The 18372-nt window shown below is 36.2% G+C and overlaps 1 protein-coding gene across 6 annotated transcripts in view; it reads right to left on the reverse strand.

The window, feature by feature from the left end:
* Positions 1 to 562: 562 nt before the first annotated feature.
* Positions 563 to 18372, reverse strand: part of PCDH7 (protocadherin 7) — a 423700-nt gene continuing 405890 nt past the window's right edge. For 3 of the 6 annotated variants that reach the window (XM_060111300.1, XM_060111291.1, XM_060111283.1), the window contains one exon: positions 563 to 1716. In XM_060111300.1, coding sequence (XP_059967283.1) covers positions 1340 to 1716 — 377 coding nt within the window. In that variant the 3' untranslated portion in view covers positions 563 to 1339. The remainder of the gene's footprint in view (positions 1717 to 18372) is intronic. The other 3 variants (XM_060111308.1, XM_060111327.1, XM_060111317.1) reach the window with 2 other exon arrangements.

Raw genomic sequence — 18372 nt, forward strand, 5'->3', positions numbered from 1 at the left:
GAAAATTAATGCACTTTTGTTAACATGGAAGAGTGCACTGAACACGTAAAAAATGCACTTGGTGATTTGAAATGTGGATAAGACTAGCAAGCATAACCTGACTCTACAATGACTATAGTGAACTTAAAGACTATATGCTGATGTATCTTTCTTTCCCTACCTACCCACAAGTATGATTTTAAAAAGTAAAATCTTCCCTGATAATATTTGTGAAGCTAAACTTTAACCTCAACTAATTGTCTATTTTAATACCAAAAATATGTCTTATTGACTTTTCATTTTCTGAGCTTTCAAAGAAAATCCATTTTAAAAGAAAATGCACACTTTCTGGGTATAGAGAAAATGTAAAATAAACGTGTTTGAGGGCTTCTGTGCATGCCTGGGTTCAGTGACTTTTGTTAGTTAATGGATTTCCACATCAAGACCAAATCTACTTCATGATTTCCCTGATCTGCCGTATGATCTTCAGCCTGTTAATGACACAATTGTTCCAGTTAGTTGATAATAGTGGTGCTGTTCTGAAAAAAAAAAAAAAAAAAAAAATATATATATATATATATATATATATATATATATATATTTACAGCTTATAACTAGTGTAATTGATACATGTGGTCAAGATTATGTATATACTAAGAATATTCAATACAGGTATGGGATTGAAGTTGATGCTCCTGACTTGAGAAAAACAACATATGCCAATTTGGGACTGCAATCTCCAACCGGGTACTGTTTAGTTTTCAGCCTTTGTTAGAATATTAAAGCTGTGATCCTCCCCCAAATGCTGCTTCTAGAGTTCCCCTCTATAAGGACTGTACCTTTAGAAGGACTCATCATTTTTGAGGGATTGCCTTCCATGGTGATTAATCATTTCTGATCACACGTCTGAAATATATTTCACCTGATCTGCTTTCTTTTGACCAACCGCATGACATTTGAACTAAATCAAAGTGACTAAAATCATACTTCAGCTTAGGGATAATGAGAGTGTGTTGTGTTCTGCTAATCAGGCTTGTTACCATGAAAGAAACTTGCAACCATCTTTCTTGTTTGTTTGTTTGTTTTCTGGAGGGTAGTGGGGAAGAGAGAGAGAGAGTGTTGGGAGTCAGTGAGGGGGCTAGACATGCAAGTGACAAGGATGGTTTCTACATTGTATATTACAATCAGGCTAAACAGTATCATTCACTAAAGGCCCGATCTGGAGGCAGAAGTGGCAGGCAAAGCTTTGTCTCTTTGGTAGCCCCTTCTTTCTGATTACAAGGTTTTGTTTTGTAAGGTTTTTCACCCCTTATCCTCCTTCTCATACATGAAAAGAACTTTTCTGTTGCTTCTTTATAGCCTACAGGTAAACTTCTCTTCTAGTGAGAGTATTGACAGGAGATGGCTTGTATTCCCCTGTTTTTGTAAGGGGAATATCCTCAGTGTTGGCTTCCTCATTTTTGCTGAAACTAGCTGCACTGAAGGTCTCATAGGATGAGGTCAACTTTTTGTTCAGGAGGTTTCTGTTGCGGTCGCCCATGATGGCGGCTTCGCCATTTGCCAGCTTTTCCTGGCTTCCTCGTTCATCAACAGGCATGAAAGTGGATAGTTTGGGCTGGCTCTTCTTCCTCTCTGGAGAAGTGCGGACGGGCATCCAGCAGGAGTCCGAGTGGCCATACTCATCACACTCACGGGTACACTTCCCAGTTAGGGCTACATCTGGAAGAGGTCTTGAATCTGAAATTCAAGGAGAAGGAGCCATTAAAGTTGGCCATTTCTCAATAGGCCTTCCTGACCTATATAAAATTGGAGGATATATATATAACATTTATATAATATATATATTACATATATATTTCCTTTACCATATTATTTCCCTTTTTTCAACACCCTGCTGTTCATCATCTCATAGAACAGTTTTTATTTCATATCCAATAAAGATAAGGTTTTGCAAAAACATCAAATATTATAGAAAGAGAGGAATGGACAAACTGATAAATTTAAGTGTGTAGAACAAACAGGTATATATGCATGTGTTACAGAACAGGTACATGTGCATATTCTCAAGTAGAAATAAAGTACACATGTATATTTGTATGGGTACAAATTTTTCCACATGCATAAGAAAAGTTATTGAATCCAAAAAGTTAATTTTCTGTATTTATAAATTATCCCAGAAATCGTGTACCTTTGCCAATTGGATTCCTTCCTGCTTCTACATTATTCATAGAATGCAAATATGCAAAACCTTATAGTAAAAATACATTATAAAACTCCAGGGTGACTCAGAAGTAGAACCTAAATCGACAGCACATTAATTATGTGGTTAAAAAGTAAAAAAACAAAGTACTAGTGGGTTCCAAGTGTGAGCACACTAGCAGTATCACCACCTACCCCACTCTAGCCCACACGCTCCTGCCTCCCACCTTGTTAATGACCTAATGTGTGCTGTAGGATACTCCGTTGAGTGTTCACATAGAAATACATCTGCCAGTGTGTTTGCTGAACGGAAATATTATATGAAATGGAATGTATTGGGTAAATCGAGTCAAAACTTCTACAATTTTGATGAAATGGCATGTATTCTTAATTAATGGTGTTGCCTAATGGAGTAGGAAATGTCTGTCTTCTATTTCTATAAACCTAAGTTATATCATTATATGTGTCTGTCTTTGGAGAATAGTTATATATTTTCTTACTATTAAAAATACGTTTTTTTAACAAATTTTGTTTTGGTTTGAAAAAGAGAGTGAGAGAGAGAAAAACCTGCTTCATCTCAACAGATTCTAAGAAAACTACCTCTAGGGTTTTATTTAATATATTTTACAGTTTCTTTTATTACCAAAAAAAGAACATAATATGACTAATATGACTATGATACAATTTATATCATTCGGTACCTTTTTATTACAAGGCTTGGGACTTAAAAGACTGACAAATTAACCTCTGCAAATATATTCACAACAAATGAAATCAGTGAGATTTGCATATGCATCCTGGGTAGACTTGGTTTAAAATAGAATAGGGGGTTATTTAAATTATATCCAATATATTTAAACCCTCTGCTTTTGCCTCCACGCACCATCCCCTGTAGTTTGTAATGATATTCCTATTTGATTATCATTTGTATAAGGATATTTTTAGAATTTTTCCCCTGACAAAACTCCTAAATCAAGGCAGTCCAATACTGCATGTCACTTTTTCCCTACAGTGATGGGTGGATAACTGAAATATTGACATTTGTCAGCTCATTGATTTTTGAACCACTGTGACCTGAGGCTTTTATGCTGTGTGCTCAGAGTTCAGCAAGGAAATCCCATTATTCTTCACAGGAAATCTAGAATTACGTTTCTCTTTTCCAAAGGTAAACTGCAAAGATAATTATTTATTATAGTTGCAAATGCTGCTATTTGACTTTTAAGTGAGCAGATCCTATTAATTTTATCATTAAAAAAAGCACTTTTCTGTTTATCTTTTTGTGCTAAATTCCCTCTGTCTCTTAAACACAAATTTTAGATGCATTTTAAAAATCAAACTATTGACAAATTTTGTGAATGTTTTTTGTAATCTGGTCAGTTTAAATGAGCAAATTGAGTTCTTTGGGAATATTTCTTGTCTTGGGATACTTTGCTTATTTGAAGCTGACCTAAATTCTTTGAACAGACCAAAAAAAAAAAAAAAGAAAGAAAGAAAAAGAAAGAAAGAAAGAAAGAAAACCTTATAAAAATGCAAAGTGTGAGATCAGATCTACTTTTTACTCTAAACATTCTTTTTTTTTGTCACTGCTTAAATAAATTCAAGCTTTTCTTTTTTTTTCTTATGCCTACCAAGGTAACAAGACAATAATCAGAAATTTAGCTACTGAAATAGGAAAAATCTCTACAAATGTGATTGTCATTCCCTGCAGAACTGTCCCAGAATAGTCTCCAATCATCTCTCTATATTTACTTAAGTCTCACATAATGTGACAGTTTACTTACACAGTGACTTACACAGGTCGCTGCTCTTTGGGGATTAATTTGTGTTTCCTGTTTGAAATTCATAGCACCTTATTTTTCGTTTGTTTGAGATGCATTTAGGGATAACTCATCGAGCTACCTTAATACTTTAACACCTCTTCCCACCAGTTATACTTAACTTGTGTGCCTTGAACTCCCTGTAGCTCATAAAAAATTTATATTCATTTAGATTGACTCAATTTCCAATCAACTAGGAGTGAGATACTCTTCAGTTCATTCCCTCAGCCTTTACTTCATAGTCTAGGTTATAAGCATGATTTTTAATAAGGATCTCCTGTCATTTCCAAAGTCAATGACTTGATTGGGGACCACAGTGGAAGTTGACAAGGCTAATTGGTTGAGACATGTTGCAGTATTTATCATCAAATTTAGAAAATAATCAAGAAAGGCTATAAGAGATTCATCACAAGCAATCAAAACTTCCAATCTTGATGACTCAAATGAATCCTCAAAAGAAATGTTAATGATTAACAAACACAATTTATATTATGATGCAATCTATTAAAGGAAGGCATGAGTGGAATTGTATTTTTCTGTGTTTCTGTATTTTCTTATTTTAATTATTCAAGTAGATATTATATATATATATATATCTTTTAAAAGACAAAAGTTATATGGGGTCTTACAGAATCATCAAATGCACTTTTTTTCTCTTTTTTATAAAAGATATACTCTTAAAATGTCCTATTTGTTGTGGGATTACAGAGGCAGATCTTCCATAAATAGTAAACCTTCTTAGTCTTTCAGTCTTCCACTGAAGAAGGTGTTCTGTGATATCTAAGAACATTATTTCATGCTTTAGTTTAGTATTCTTCCCTTTCATTTTGACCTGAGTGGAAATGGAAAATAGTTAATCAGAACTCTGTTTACTTGGTATTGAGTAAATCAATTTAAAAAGTAAAATGTTCTGTATTGAAATATAATGATATTCTTTTATCAGCATTTTCCATAACCAACTCAGTTCCTTAGAGGTACCCCCTACACACACACTCAGTCATATCAAATCTTGAGAGGACTGGAAGTAGAAATGGTATTCATTAGCTCTTGTTTTGCTTTAGCATCATTTGCAGAGTTCTCCATTTTTACCTAGTTATGCTATTTACTAGAAACATTACATACCTTTAGAAAGTTAAAGTCCTTTCTTAGACATAAAGTTAATTTCCCTCTCGAAAGTAGACAGTTTTCAGCCATCATAATATCAAACAATGTATAACACATAAAATACTTCCTCACATTTCCTCTCTTTTACTTATCACCTCAACCCAACAGCAAGGAGGATGGAAAGAGTGAGGGGTCCAGACTACGGAAGAGCTGAGGCCAAAGAACAAGTGTTTTGACTTTCACTTTAGTGTTTTCCATAATACCATATTGCTTCTTCTTAAAATGTAACAGCAGAGTTATTTAGAGGTCAATTTCTGCTACCCACAGCCATAAGAAAAAGTTAGAGTCCCCAAAGAAAGAGAAAAAAATATATATCTGACGAGCACAGGAAATAGATGCCACGAAGACACAAATTTTACTACTTAATGAAAAAAATAATAATTCAACCTTTTAAAAACTATACATTTCCTAAAGTAGAGGTAATTATAACTAATTTATGAAGTCAAGTTCTTTGTCTGAAAAGAAATGTATTTGCTCTTAAGAGGCAGAGAGATGAGTGGGTGGTGAGAAGATACTGCTGCAATGACCTCAGCAAGTAGCGCAGACAATACGGAGCATCATTAGAAATAAAAAGGAAAACCCAGATTTACGGAGGCATTTGATGTTTCCAGAAGCTGTCCAACACAATTCAGAAGCCTTTAGAAGTATCATTATTATAGGAGAGCACTGGAATTGTTAAGACTCTTAAAGACAGCTCTGCACCAGTAAAGATTTTGATAGACTGAGTTATGCATTCTGCCAGAATCCTGGTCACCCATTCCTATTCCAGACCCTTGGCCTGGGGCTGAAGATATAAGGATATTTTCATTTCCTAAAAGAAGCATGAAAATGTTGCATTTAGTTTTTAAATATTTCCAAAGAGTTTTTCTTTGTTTTGTTTTGCTTTAAGCTCAGATACTTAAAGGTATATGCATCAATTGCTTATGTGTTTAATATACAAATAATTTTCTGACCGTATGAAATAAATGGATTGCTAATCAATGTGTAGACTCCAAGACAGTCACATCCTTCCTGTGCACTTAGCACATTCTTAACATTATTTGACAAAATTTTGCAAATAAAAAATTGTGCTATTCTCTTCTTTTGAGGAGAAAAAAGCTCACACAGTCACCTTTTTCCTTATTCCTTTTTAAAGTACTTATTTCTCTCTTTATATGTCTTGACTTCCTGTTATCCAAGATTTCTTTTTCTAGAGACACACCTAATTCTGGTGGAATTTGGTGGACTACAAACAACTTTTACAAAAGGATGATCAACAAAAAAAGGCAGATATGGCTTCCCTGGTGGCGCAGTGGTTGAGAGTCCGCCTGCCGATGCAGGGGACACGGGTTCCTGCCCCGGTCCGGGAAGATCCCACATGCCACAGAGCGGCTGGGCCAGTGAGCCATGGCCGCTGAGCCTGCGCGTCCGGAGCCTGTGCTCCGCAACGGGAGAGGCCACAACAGTGAGAGGCCCGCGTACAGAAAAAAAAAAAAAAAAAAAAAAAGGCAGATAAATCTGTTGATTTTCCAACAAATAATTTAATATTAACTTGTTTTCTTTAGTCCAAATGAAAATACCTTTTTTATTCTAATGATTCAGTCAGGTGCTTTATTTTAAAATAGCTGTCAGAAAATGATTTATTTTTGCCTTATATAATAAATCTGAGAACAAATAATTACATAAATCTTTTACTGGGACATTATTATTATAGGCGATAAAGTTTAGGTGTGAGGGGGCGAGATCCAAAAATTGAGTACTGAGTCAGACTTGGCTTTTTTTATATAAATGACCTAAAGATCCCTGCCTTTGATCTATTTGGGGAATTTGGGAAAGTTAAAGGTAAGCACATAACAGATCATGGAGAAGGTAGAAATCCCTGACTTAGATAAGCAGTAGGTGATCCTCCAAATATCCCAACGCTTTCTGAAAGAAGGGGAAATTTATAGTTTTGCGAGTAAGTGTTATCCAGTGCTACTACAAGGGGGTTAAGATTTCTACCTTGTATTCTAATTTATCATGAAATCACTTGATTCAACTGAATTAGAAGAGAATAAGGATCGCTTATCCAACCAACCCTTACTTCATTCTCAATTATACCTCTCCTGAGTGCTTCTCTCAAGACAGAGTGGAACTTGTGAAAAGAACAGATTAGGAGTCCCAGCAGTGGTGAGTGTGATTCTGATCCCATTATGTATAAGCTGTGTGACTTTGGATATAATTTCTTTGAGCCTCAAGTTCCTCATATGTGAAGTAATAATACTTACTCCCCATGTATAATGGGGATAAATGAGTTAATGTATATAAAGTTTATATTGTGGTGTCTGGTGCCTTGTAGATTTTAGGTAAATAGTAGGTCACAGCCCCTGGAGAGATATAAAGAAGTATAGATTTTTTTTTCCTCTCTGCAGTCTTCCCTGAATGAATGGGTATTAAGGAAATAGGCTCCAGAACCAGGATCCCTGAACTCGAATCCTGACTTTGTCACTTAATAAGTATGTAACTTTAAACAAGTTACTTGATGCATTTAAATTTCCTCATCTTTATAAAGAGCATAAGAATGAATTAACTTCTTAGGATTATTGTGAGGATTTAATGTGTTAATAAAGGTAAAGTATTTGTAATAATTCTTGACACACAGTGGGCCCTCAGTAAATATTAGAAACTTCAGGCGCACAATCCCTTATCTGCAATTCAGTCCTCAAAATAGCTTTGAAAACCAAAAGCTTTTTTTTTTTTCTATAAATTTACAACAAACCTGACTTTCAGTACAAGGTTATTTTTCAATTTTATTTATCTCACATAGTGTGAATATTTATATGTTTTCCGGGAGAAACAGTGTTTAATTAAGGACACTGTCTCAGACTCTTTGATCTTTAAAATAATATACATGCATGATATTACCTTTTCTAATATATGAAAGATTCTAATTTTTAAGATTTGTTTGTTTCCAAGGGTTTCAGATAACTTACTCTGGACCTAGTAACAATCATCAGTCAAAAGGGCATATATTTGGAGTTTCTTTTCCAATAGTACTCATGGATTTATGCTGATAGAGTCTGCAGTATGCCAGAGCTACCACCTACTTAGGAAAATACAGTGGCCACTGGTTACTCTATATCAGATGTTCCCCTTAACACTTCTTTATTAAGACTTTGGCAGTGAAGATTTATTCAGAATGTGTCATTATAGTTGCTCAAAACTGAAGGGCAAATGCTCTATTAGTTGCAGTTATCTTTACAACCTAAACAGATCAACCTCACAATTAATCGTTTTCATTTGAAAGAGACTTGCCCCTAAGATGTTGGGTTGTTATCTTGCTTTGCCTGCATAGGCCACAACATAAGAAACAAACAAACAAACAAACAAAAGAGCTCCATTTTAATGACGTTAAAAATTAGCAATAAGCTAAGACTAAGAGGTTGAAAATCAAGAAAAGACAACAAAAAGGAGGGTGTACCTCACATGTGGTACACCCTTCAGAGATCAAAAACAATGAGACAGGGCTTCCCTGGTAGCGCAGTGGTTGAGAGTCCGCCTGCCGATGCAGGGGACACGGGTTCATACCCCAGTCTGGGAAGATCCCACATGCTGCGGAGCGGCTGACCGCTGAGCCTGCGCGTCTGGAGCCTGTGCTCCGCAACAGGAGAGACCACTACAGTGAGAGGCCGCGTATCGCCAAAAAAAAAAAAAAAAAAGAGAGACATAAAAGCCATCTAGCATACAAACTATGCAGACTTTATGATGTATGTACGTGCTTGTTTTAAGTTGAAAATAAAGCCAGACGTACCTCTCATCTTCCTATACACAGCCCTTTGGAGTGTGACATCACTGCCCCTACTGTCGAGATTCTATTTCCACAGCCCTTGAAGCTAGGCTAGCTTTGACAACTAGAGTGATACTGTGCAATTTCCAGGAGAGGTCTCAAGAGTCCTAGCAGCTTCTGTTTTTGCCCTTGGAAGACTGCCATCTCCATTCTGACAGAAAGCGTGATCTAACTTCTTTGAAGATGAAACACTTTTTGAGAGACAGACTAAGTTACCTCAGTTGGCCCAGTGGAGCCTACCCCCAGCGAAGCCCCCAAGTGAATGCAGCCACATGAGTGATCCAGGCAAAACTTGCAGAAGAAGCAATAGTCAATCCACAGAAGTATAAAAGTAATCAATCTTTGTTGTTTGAAGCTCATAAGTTGTGCTTGTTTGTTTGATTTTGTCTCTTTAGGGGGTGGGGAGAGTTCCTTGAAGCAGTCACTGAGATCATGATCATGGACATACTATATTATCTGCAGTAAATCAAAAAACAGCCTGAGATGTGGCAACAATATATTCTACTTCTTTTGTCTTCTTATCATGGGCAAAAACTGACCAATATTATGGAAAGCATAAACATTTTCAGGGCTGTAAGCACATTTAATCAGTAGTTCAATTGGAGGTCTCCCATAGAAAGCTCTGGAAATTTTGGTCCTGTAATTACAGGATTTCACTGCATTTTTCACCTAACAGTGCTCTAGTTCGGGCTGACATGCCAAGACAATATTAAAATGTTTAAACCTGTTTGAAAGCATCAGCAACTTTTCTCTGTACCTTAGGCTAAACTCAGTTAAACAGCAATTGAATGTATCTCAAGAAGCATTTACTGCCCTGAGGCTTAGACCACTGTCATTCTGAATGTGGTATTAGCATATACAGTGGAGACTGCAAGCCAAGTCTCAAGCAGTCCTGCTGAATCAACTCAAACATGATTCTGCTGGTTGGTACATGAAAACTGCACTACAGCAGAAAAATGTATGGTGCCTGCTGGAGAGTGATCTATTTATGCACATCAGAGATGGGGCTTTACTTTGATTTCCCTATTCACGAATGCAAAATTAGAGGTGGTGGAGGTTAAGGGAGGAGAGTGAAAGGAGAGGAATTAAGTGCTGGAAATGAGAAGATGCTCCAAAATTGATCAGAAGAGTTTATAAAACCCAGAATAACATTGGGGACACTTATTATACAAGTTAGCAGTTGATCATCCCACTGAAAATAGACGAAATTCTGGTTGTGTGGGCCATTCATGTTTATTTTTCCACTGCAATAATCAAAGCTTTCATGATTTTTCTTCTGGTCTCCTGGGTTTCCTTAAATTAGAAATAATTTGCTTTCAGTGTCTTAGACTAATAATCTGATGAAAAGTGGAAGTATTGCCTCCCTCCATAAAGCATGTGCCCATAAAATCCGCATAAAGTTTCAGTGGGGTTCAAGATATCAGAGTAAGGGTTTCAGCATCCTGGTGGATGGAAGAAAGAAGGATGCATTTTTATACTGACACCTTTTTTCATTTGAGTTTAAATAACTGGTTAAGAAAATATTTAACAAATCAATATTCATCCTTGAAATATAGAAATTTACATGTAGTAAATAAATTGCCATTCAAACAGTGACAGAATGATTTAAAATAAACAAACAAAAAATAAATTCTGAAACACGTATTTAGAAGTAAGGAAAATAATTTAGATTTGATTATGTTAATATAGTACATAGGTCTTTTAAATGCCTAAATCTAAAAACCCCCAACAAGTTATAAGGCTTTGTATTAATAGCAGATTCATACTTGTGGGTGGATTTTATTGATTGCTGATCACTAACTTGAAAGGTATTTTCTTTCCTAGAATCTACATCCAACATTTACACCGTTGTCTTTTTTTTTTTTTTTTTTTTTTTTTGCGGTATGCAGGCCTCTCATTGTTGTGGCCTCTCCCGTTGCAGAGCACAGGCTCCGGACGCACAGGCCCAGCCGCTCCACGGCATGTGGGATCCTCCCGGACCGGGGCACGAACCCGTGTCCACTGCATGGGCAGGCGGACTCTCAACCACTGCGCCACCAGGGAAGCTCTACACCGTTGTCTTGAATTGCCAGCAGCTGGATCTTCACTAACCATGAGAAGGGAGATGAATAGGTGAATTCTTGTCATTAAGGAACTTTATACAAAATAATAATGATACAGATGAGTTTTTTTAATTAATAAAATGTGTTAGCCACTGTACATTGGTTTTACATACAGTAAAGTGTGAAGTGGGTGCTTCTAAAAGAGTTGCAAATATCAATTTAGAGTCACTTTCCAGTAATGATCTCAAATCTTCAATGTTTTCAATACTGGCTATAAAATTGTAAAATATATATCCTCAATAAATATTAACATTGTCTTTAGGAATGGATATTTATTCTAAAATAATACATAAAGGCTCTATTAACTGTAAGAATATTATCTTTGGATTGTAGTCTTGAAGGCAGTGCCCATTTTATCTTTGCTTCTCCATATAACATATAATTCTATACAAATCAAAAAGCTGAAAAAAGGAAACTGGAAAAATCAATTAAAGTATATTTTCTCAAACCTTCTTTCCTCCCATATAAACCATGATAAAGCATTTTTTTAATTGAAGTACAGTTGATTTACAATATTGCATTAGTTTCAAGTGTATAGCAAAGTGATTCAGTTATACATATATATATTTGAATTCTTTTACAGTATAGGTTATTACAAGATATTGAATATGGTTCCCTGTGCTATACAGTAAACACTTGTGGTTTATCTATTTTATATGTAGTGGTGTATATTTGTTAATCCCATACTCCTAATTTATCCCTTCCACTTTCCTCTTGGGTAACCATAAGTTTGTTTTCTATGTCTGTGAGTCTGTTTCTCTTTTGTATATAGATTCACTTGTATTATTTTTTAGATTCCACGTGTAAATGATATCATATAATATTTGTCTTTCTGCATCTGACTTACTTCACTCAGTAAGTGGTGAATTAATGCTGATGGAATCTAGGTCCATCCATGTTGCTGCAAATGTCAATAGTTCATTCTTTTTTATAGCTGAATAATATTTCATTGTGTGTGTATATATGTATATATGTGTGTGTGTGTGTGCGTGTGTGTGTGTGTGTGTGTGTGTGTATCTCACATCTTCTTTATCCATTCCTCAGTCGATGGACATTTAGGTTGCTTCCATGTCTTGGCTATTGTAAATAGTGCTGCTGTGAATATTGGTGTGCATGTATCTTTTTGAATTAGAGTTTTCCTCTTTTACAGATACATGCTTAAGAGTGGAATAACCGGATCATATGGTAGTTCTATTTTTAGTTTTTAAGGAACTGCCATACTGTTTTCCATAGCGGCTGCACCAATTTACATTCCCACCAACAGTGTAGGAGGGTTCCCTCATGATAAAACATTTTTTAAAGTGAGAAGTTATGAAATAGGTTGTATAATAAGTAGCTGGTGTTAAATATCTAAACATTTAATGTGAACATGTTAAATATTGAAACAAATTAATTTAGTGTTTCGGAATGTTTTAAAAAGAAAGAGAATCACTGCAGTGGCCATAATGTGATATAATTTTTTTCTATGTATTTTTTCAATGCATTATTTTGTGTGAAAGTCTAAAGTCTGAAATAGACTATGTTAAAGCTCAAATCATGTATGAAATAGAACTGTAACATAATATGATTATTTTTTGCACAGAGGAAAATCATAGCAATTTAGATTTACTAAATATATTACTTTATTAATTTTTTTCTAAATGTGGCAAAATCACAACACCTGTTCATTTTCTCCTTCAATGTAGTGATCCTGAGAAATTATCCAATTATTCTAATGATATGGCCATTTTAAAAACACATTCTCAAACTATTTGCATGGGAATACCTATTGAAATATTTATCATACAGAAAGCTTATCTGGTTTAAAATACTCCTGTAACAAGAAGCTGTGTTGTAACAGAATTCTATTAGTTATTACGATTCGGGAGAAAGATAGAGTTCCTCCTTTGTGTTCCTTACTGAGGAAGGTTTCACAAAAACCCTGAGTTCTGAGAGATGAGGCTCTGAAAGGTTTTTAGTAGGAGCTGAAACAATATTTATGGGGACAGTTTAAAAACTGTTGGAATGCTGGCTCCTTAACTCTGGTCAATAAGTTGATCAGTTAAACTAAAATTGGCAACCACGATTAGGACCAAAAGAGTGTTGAAGGGCTTGGGAGCTTAGAGCAGGTAAATAAAAGGAAAAGGAAGGAAATGATCTCTGATGAGTAGCAAACAGGACTCAATGAGCAGTTCAAGTGGGGGAAATCAATGAAGCAAAACTGGATCAGTTTGCTTCATTGATTTTTGCTGCTCATTGAAATGTTTTCCTTTATTTACTTCCTATTTCTTCAGAGAGCGGCAAAGTCTTACTGTTGAATCTCCCTGTGAGCCTGTGATGAGCAGATAAGCAAGCTCTGGAGATCCTCTTATGCCTACATTATACCTTTTCACGCTGCATGGATTCAGAGGCACTTTAAATGTTCCCTGTGACGCTGTAAACGCCTCACTGAGCCCACAACCTTACTGTGGTAGGCAGAAAGATGGTTCCCCTCCTAAAATGTCTACATCCTAGTCCCCAGAACCTGTGAACATGTTAGATCACAGGGCGAAGGAAAATTAAGGTTGTAGGTGGTATTAATTTTCCTGATAAACTGTCCTTAAAATAGGGAGATTATAGACGGCTAGGATACAAACCAAAGAATGTGGACAGGCTCCAGAGACTGGAAAAGGCAAGGAAACAGATTGTCTCCTCAATCTTCCAGAAAGGAAGGCAGTGCTGCTGAGGCTTTGATTTTAGCTCCTGGAGACCCAGGGTCAGACCTCTGACTTACAGAACTGTAAGAGAATAAATTCTTGTTGTTTTAAGACACTGAGTTTCTAGTAATTTGTTACAGTTGCAATGACAACTGATACACACTCTCACCACTTCTCTGCTCAGAGTAAGACAGCATATATTTGGTCTTTTCTACACATATTTCATCCATTGAAGGAAATGGAGTGGAAAAATTTTGATTTTCAAAGTTTTCATTGAGTCATGTTTACCTAATTTTTGAGTATCTGTTCAGGAATTTTTGTTTTTCACTTTTGAAAATTTTGCTACATTCTAGTATCTAATACTGCAAGTTATTTGTATCTGACCAATCAACAAAGTCCAGCAAAGTGCTAACAGCTCTCCTTTCTGAGTGATAACATCATCCTCCTCCATCCCTCAGTGATAGCTGTCTCTGGGATTATTACCAGAGAATCCACTTTAAGTCATTCAAAATTTGGGTAGTGTGATTCCCAAGAAGAGAAAAGAAAGAGAATTTGGCATATCATATAAGAAGGAGAGCCAGGTACCAGGGTACAACCTTAATGATGGCTCCGTCACATTATTATGGTGCTTTTGTGACTTCCTGATATTTATTACTTGTGTCACATTTGTCTGTTTGTCCCGTTCCCTCTTAGTAATTAGCAGGAGAGTGCCTAATTAAAAAGCACCCTTATGATAGTTTTAAGAACAGTAAGTAGAATAAGTCTCTCCCTACTTCAAAACCCTCTTCTATAAATTTTGGTATACGTTTCAAACTTTGTATTTTTGCACAGAAGTTCCTTCAGGATCAGGGTCCTGCCTACCTCTTTCCATTCTTATATGCTCCCATTTGCCACTTCAACAGATCTACTGTAGTTGTCATTTCTAGAAAGCCCCTTGCTGTTCCGTGTCTTCATAATCCTAATGCGTTGCTTCTTCTGCTATTCTTTGCCTTGTCATCTGTCTCCCACAAATCCTTCAAAATCCATTTTCAGCATTTCAACTTTGAGATTTCTTCTAACCAGGCTAATTCTGACTTCTCTTTGCCTCTCTAGTCTGCATCCTATGCCTGTCTCTACCACAGCATTTAATGTATTGCACTAAAATCTGTTACCCACTCATGTGACTTTTTCTGTAACATGTAACTCCCTGTGGCTAGGTTTCACAAGTTACTTAACTGTGTACTTGGGATGCTAGCACCAAGCCAGTCACATGCTCAATAAGTGCCTTTTGAATGGATGGATCAAAAACAGGTAGGGAGGGCCTCCCTGGTGGCGCAAGTGGTTGAGAGTCCGCCTGCCGATGCAGGGGATACGGGTTCGTGCCCCGGTCTGGGAGGATCCCATATGCCGCGGAGCGGCTGGGCCCGTGAGCCATGGCCGCTGAGCCTGCGCGTCCGGAGCCTGCGTGTCCGGAGCCTGTGCTCCGCAACGGGGGAGGCCACAACAGTGAGAGGCCCGCATACCGCAAAAAAAAAAAAAAAAAAAAAAAAAAAAAAAAAAAAAAAAACAGGTAGGGAAGGCTTCCCTGGTGGTGCAGTGGTTGAGAGTCTGCCTGCCAATGCAGGGGACATAGGTTTGAGCCCTGATTTGGGAGGATCCACATGCCGCGGAGCAACTGGGCCTGTGAGCCACAACTACTGAGCCTGCGATTCTGGAGCCTGTGCTCTGCAACAAGAGGCCGTGGCAGTGAGAGGTCTGCGCACCGCGATGAAGAGTGGTCCCGCTTGCTGCAACTGGAGAAAGCCCTCACACAGAAAAGAAGACCCAATACAGCCAAAAAAATTAATTAATTAATTAATTAATTTAAAAAAAAAACAGGTAGGGAGACATATTGCATGTCATCCCTGATGATTCTGTCTAATTCCACAATGGCCACAGGTAAACGGAGGATAAGGACATATGTTAATTGCAAACACAATGTAATTGGCCAAGAACAGAAGGTGAAGTGTTTCAGTATGTGCAGATCTGAATTGATTTCTTTACTACTCACTCTCCTTACCCTCTTTCAGAGCCTGTCCTATAATCTCTAGTTGAGATTTGCTTTCCAACAGAACAATGGAATTGATTGAAATAACCCATGGATATATTTTACAGAACAAAATGCAGTCCTCATCCTCAGCCTGGGACAGGCTACTAGGGTTACTGGAAGCAGTAGTGGATGCAAAGTAAAGTCTAATGGGAAAAGCCTATACTAAGTGGTCACAAGGCTATACATATGAACTAATTTGTTAAGCTTCTTTGCTCATGGGTGGTAGCTATTTTATAGTTAGTTTAATGTTTTAAGGACCTCTGGTTGGCAAATCTTTCAATAATAAACTTGGGAAATAAAATTTATTTTTGGCTTATACACAGCTTGTATCATAGAAGAAAAATTTCAAAGCATGGAGTCATGAAGGAGAGGTAGTCTATGTGATGTGAAATGAAAAGAAGAAAGCTCTCTTCTCTCATTCTTGTAATGTGGGTGTATTTTAATAGGAACTATTGTAGACAATATACCTACTTATTTTAGTTCAATAAATCTCATTTGCCTTTTCGTAGCAACCTGATGGGTACATGTTAAGTGAGTAGGATCATGGGCAATTTACATCAGTGCTTTTCAAACAGAGAATCATGATCCTTTGGTTGGTGGTTGAACCCACTTACAAAGTTATAACCAGCTTACACCATGTTCACATTATTTTGTAAATATTTTGTTGTAGTTTTTAAAAAGTATGTGTATGTATATTTATATGTGTGCAATCAGTCCCTATGTAAAATAAATATTTTATTCTGGGTCACACTGAATCTATAGTTTAAATCATTTCATGTAGAAATCTGTGTATTTCTGGCTACTTCTGAGTAAGCTATATTATGTGATATTTAATACAAAATATAATTTTGTATTATATTATGCACACAATGTCATGTGAATTTTAAATTGCATTTTTATCTGTCATTTCAAATTGTAATTCAGAGACTAAAATTTTATCCTCATTAAAAAGGAATTCAGATAACTCAACAAATAAGAGTTAGTCACATCCTCAATAACCACTTCAGGAAGTCTACTGTAAATACAGTTTCTTACCTTGAGACATTCTGAATTTACGGTTAATTCCCTAGATTCCAATTTTCTAAAATTATGTGTAATCATGATGATCCTTCTCATAATCCACTTAAATCCTCTGATAGACTTTGATAGACTTTGATTTATATCAATCAGCAAAATGGCAACAGACCCTTTAAAAAAGGAAGACTTAATATGACTTCTTAAAGTCATATAGACATTAACATGTAGGACACATTTAAGCTGTCTAATTGTACCGCTGGTCTAATGCCTAAGTATTAATCTGTCACAATGTCAAATTACATACAGTTAGGGCTTTTTTTTTTTTTTTTTTTTTTAGTAAAACGTTTCTGTGCTTAACAAACTCGTAGTGCAAAAAATTCAGGAGTGCAATTAGAATGTCATCTCTTCTGCAGATGACTTAAGAAAAGCATGAATCAGAACTTAACAGTCAACATAATTTCACAGATAATCGTGGCAAAATTATGGTAATGCAACAACGCAGAGTACAGTGAGATTAGCAGAGAGTGATGATCAACTATTTATCTCTACCTTCTGCCATGCATGCTCTTATTTAAGTCTCTCTCTCTTTTTTTTTTCTTTTTTTTTTTTTGCCAATGTTTTCAGTTTTTACTTTGCCAGCAGTGGGCATCGCATAGAAAAGAGGTTTCATGGTGTAAACAGATTTTTCCATGTGTTCAATGAATTAGCTTCACTGGCTCTTAGGCAAAACAGACTGGCTGGATGGAATTAATTTTAACAAGCTTTTGTGTTTTGCCCAGGGTCTTGTACAATTCAAATGAATCAATCCTATACCAAAAAAAAAGAGATAAAACTACAAGTATTGTAATGAAAATCATCACTAAAGCATATGCTTTAGGAGTTTCCTTTAAATGACATAGTTAAAATTTATGTGTACTGTATTAATCATTGGATTGTACTCTGTGAGTACTTAAGTGAATTATTTGTTGGGAATCTTGCTATTTGTCAACCTTCTCTTTCTGCAAATAAGCAAGGACTAGTGGAATTAGGACTTGGCTATGACAGGACAGGGAAACTCAGAGGAAATTTCACTATACAGAGAAAATAAGAGACGGACTTTACTGCACAAAGCTGGAATGAAGTTTTCAGTTTCAGGGAAGATAGGTCACACTATTATGGTAACATAACCTGCAAAAGTAAATTCATTCATTCAAGAAATATTGATACATCAGGCAGTATTCTAAGACTACAAATATTAAGTCATTCAATGCTCACAGCAACCTTGTGGGGCAGGTGGTATATTGCCCCCATTTTACAGACGAGGAAACTAAGGCACAGAGAAGTTAAGTGAGTTACCCAAGAGTTTGCATATAGTGAGTGTTAATGAGGTTGCAAACCCAGACATTCTGACTTCAGAGCTATGCTCTTAACCGCTATACCACACTCTCTCAATCAATAACACATCAATGTATTATAAACTCATGTTATGCGTATGAAAAAAGGCATATTTACCTAAGCTGAATTCAAGTAGAAAAGCATTTCCCTACACATAGAAGAAAGCTAGAAA

Source organism: Mesoplodon densirostris, chromosome 1, assembly GCF_025265405.1.
Source record: "Mesoplodon densirostris isolate mMesDen1 chromosome 1, mMesDen1 primary haplotype, whole genome shotgun sequence".
NCBI lineage: Eukaryota > Metazoa > Chordata > Mammalia > Artiodactyla > Ziphiidae > Mesoplodon > Mesoplodon densirostris.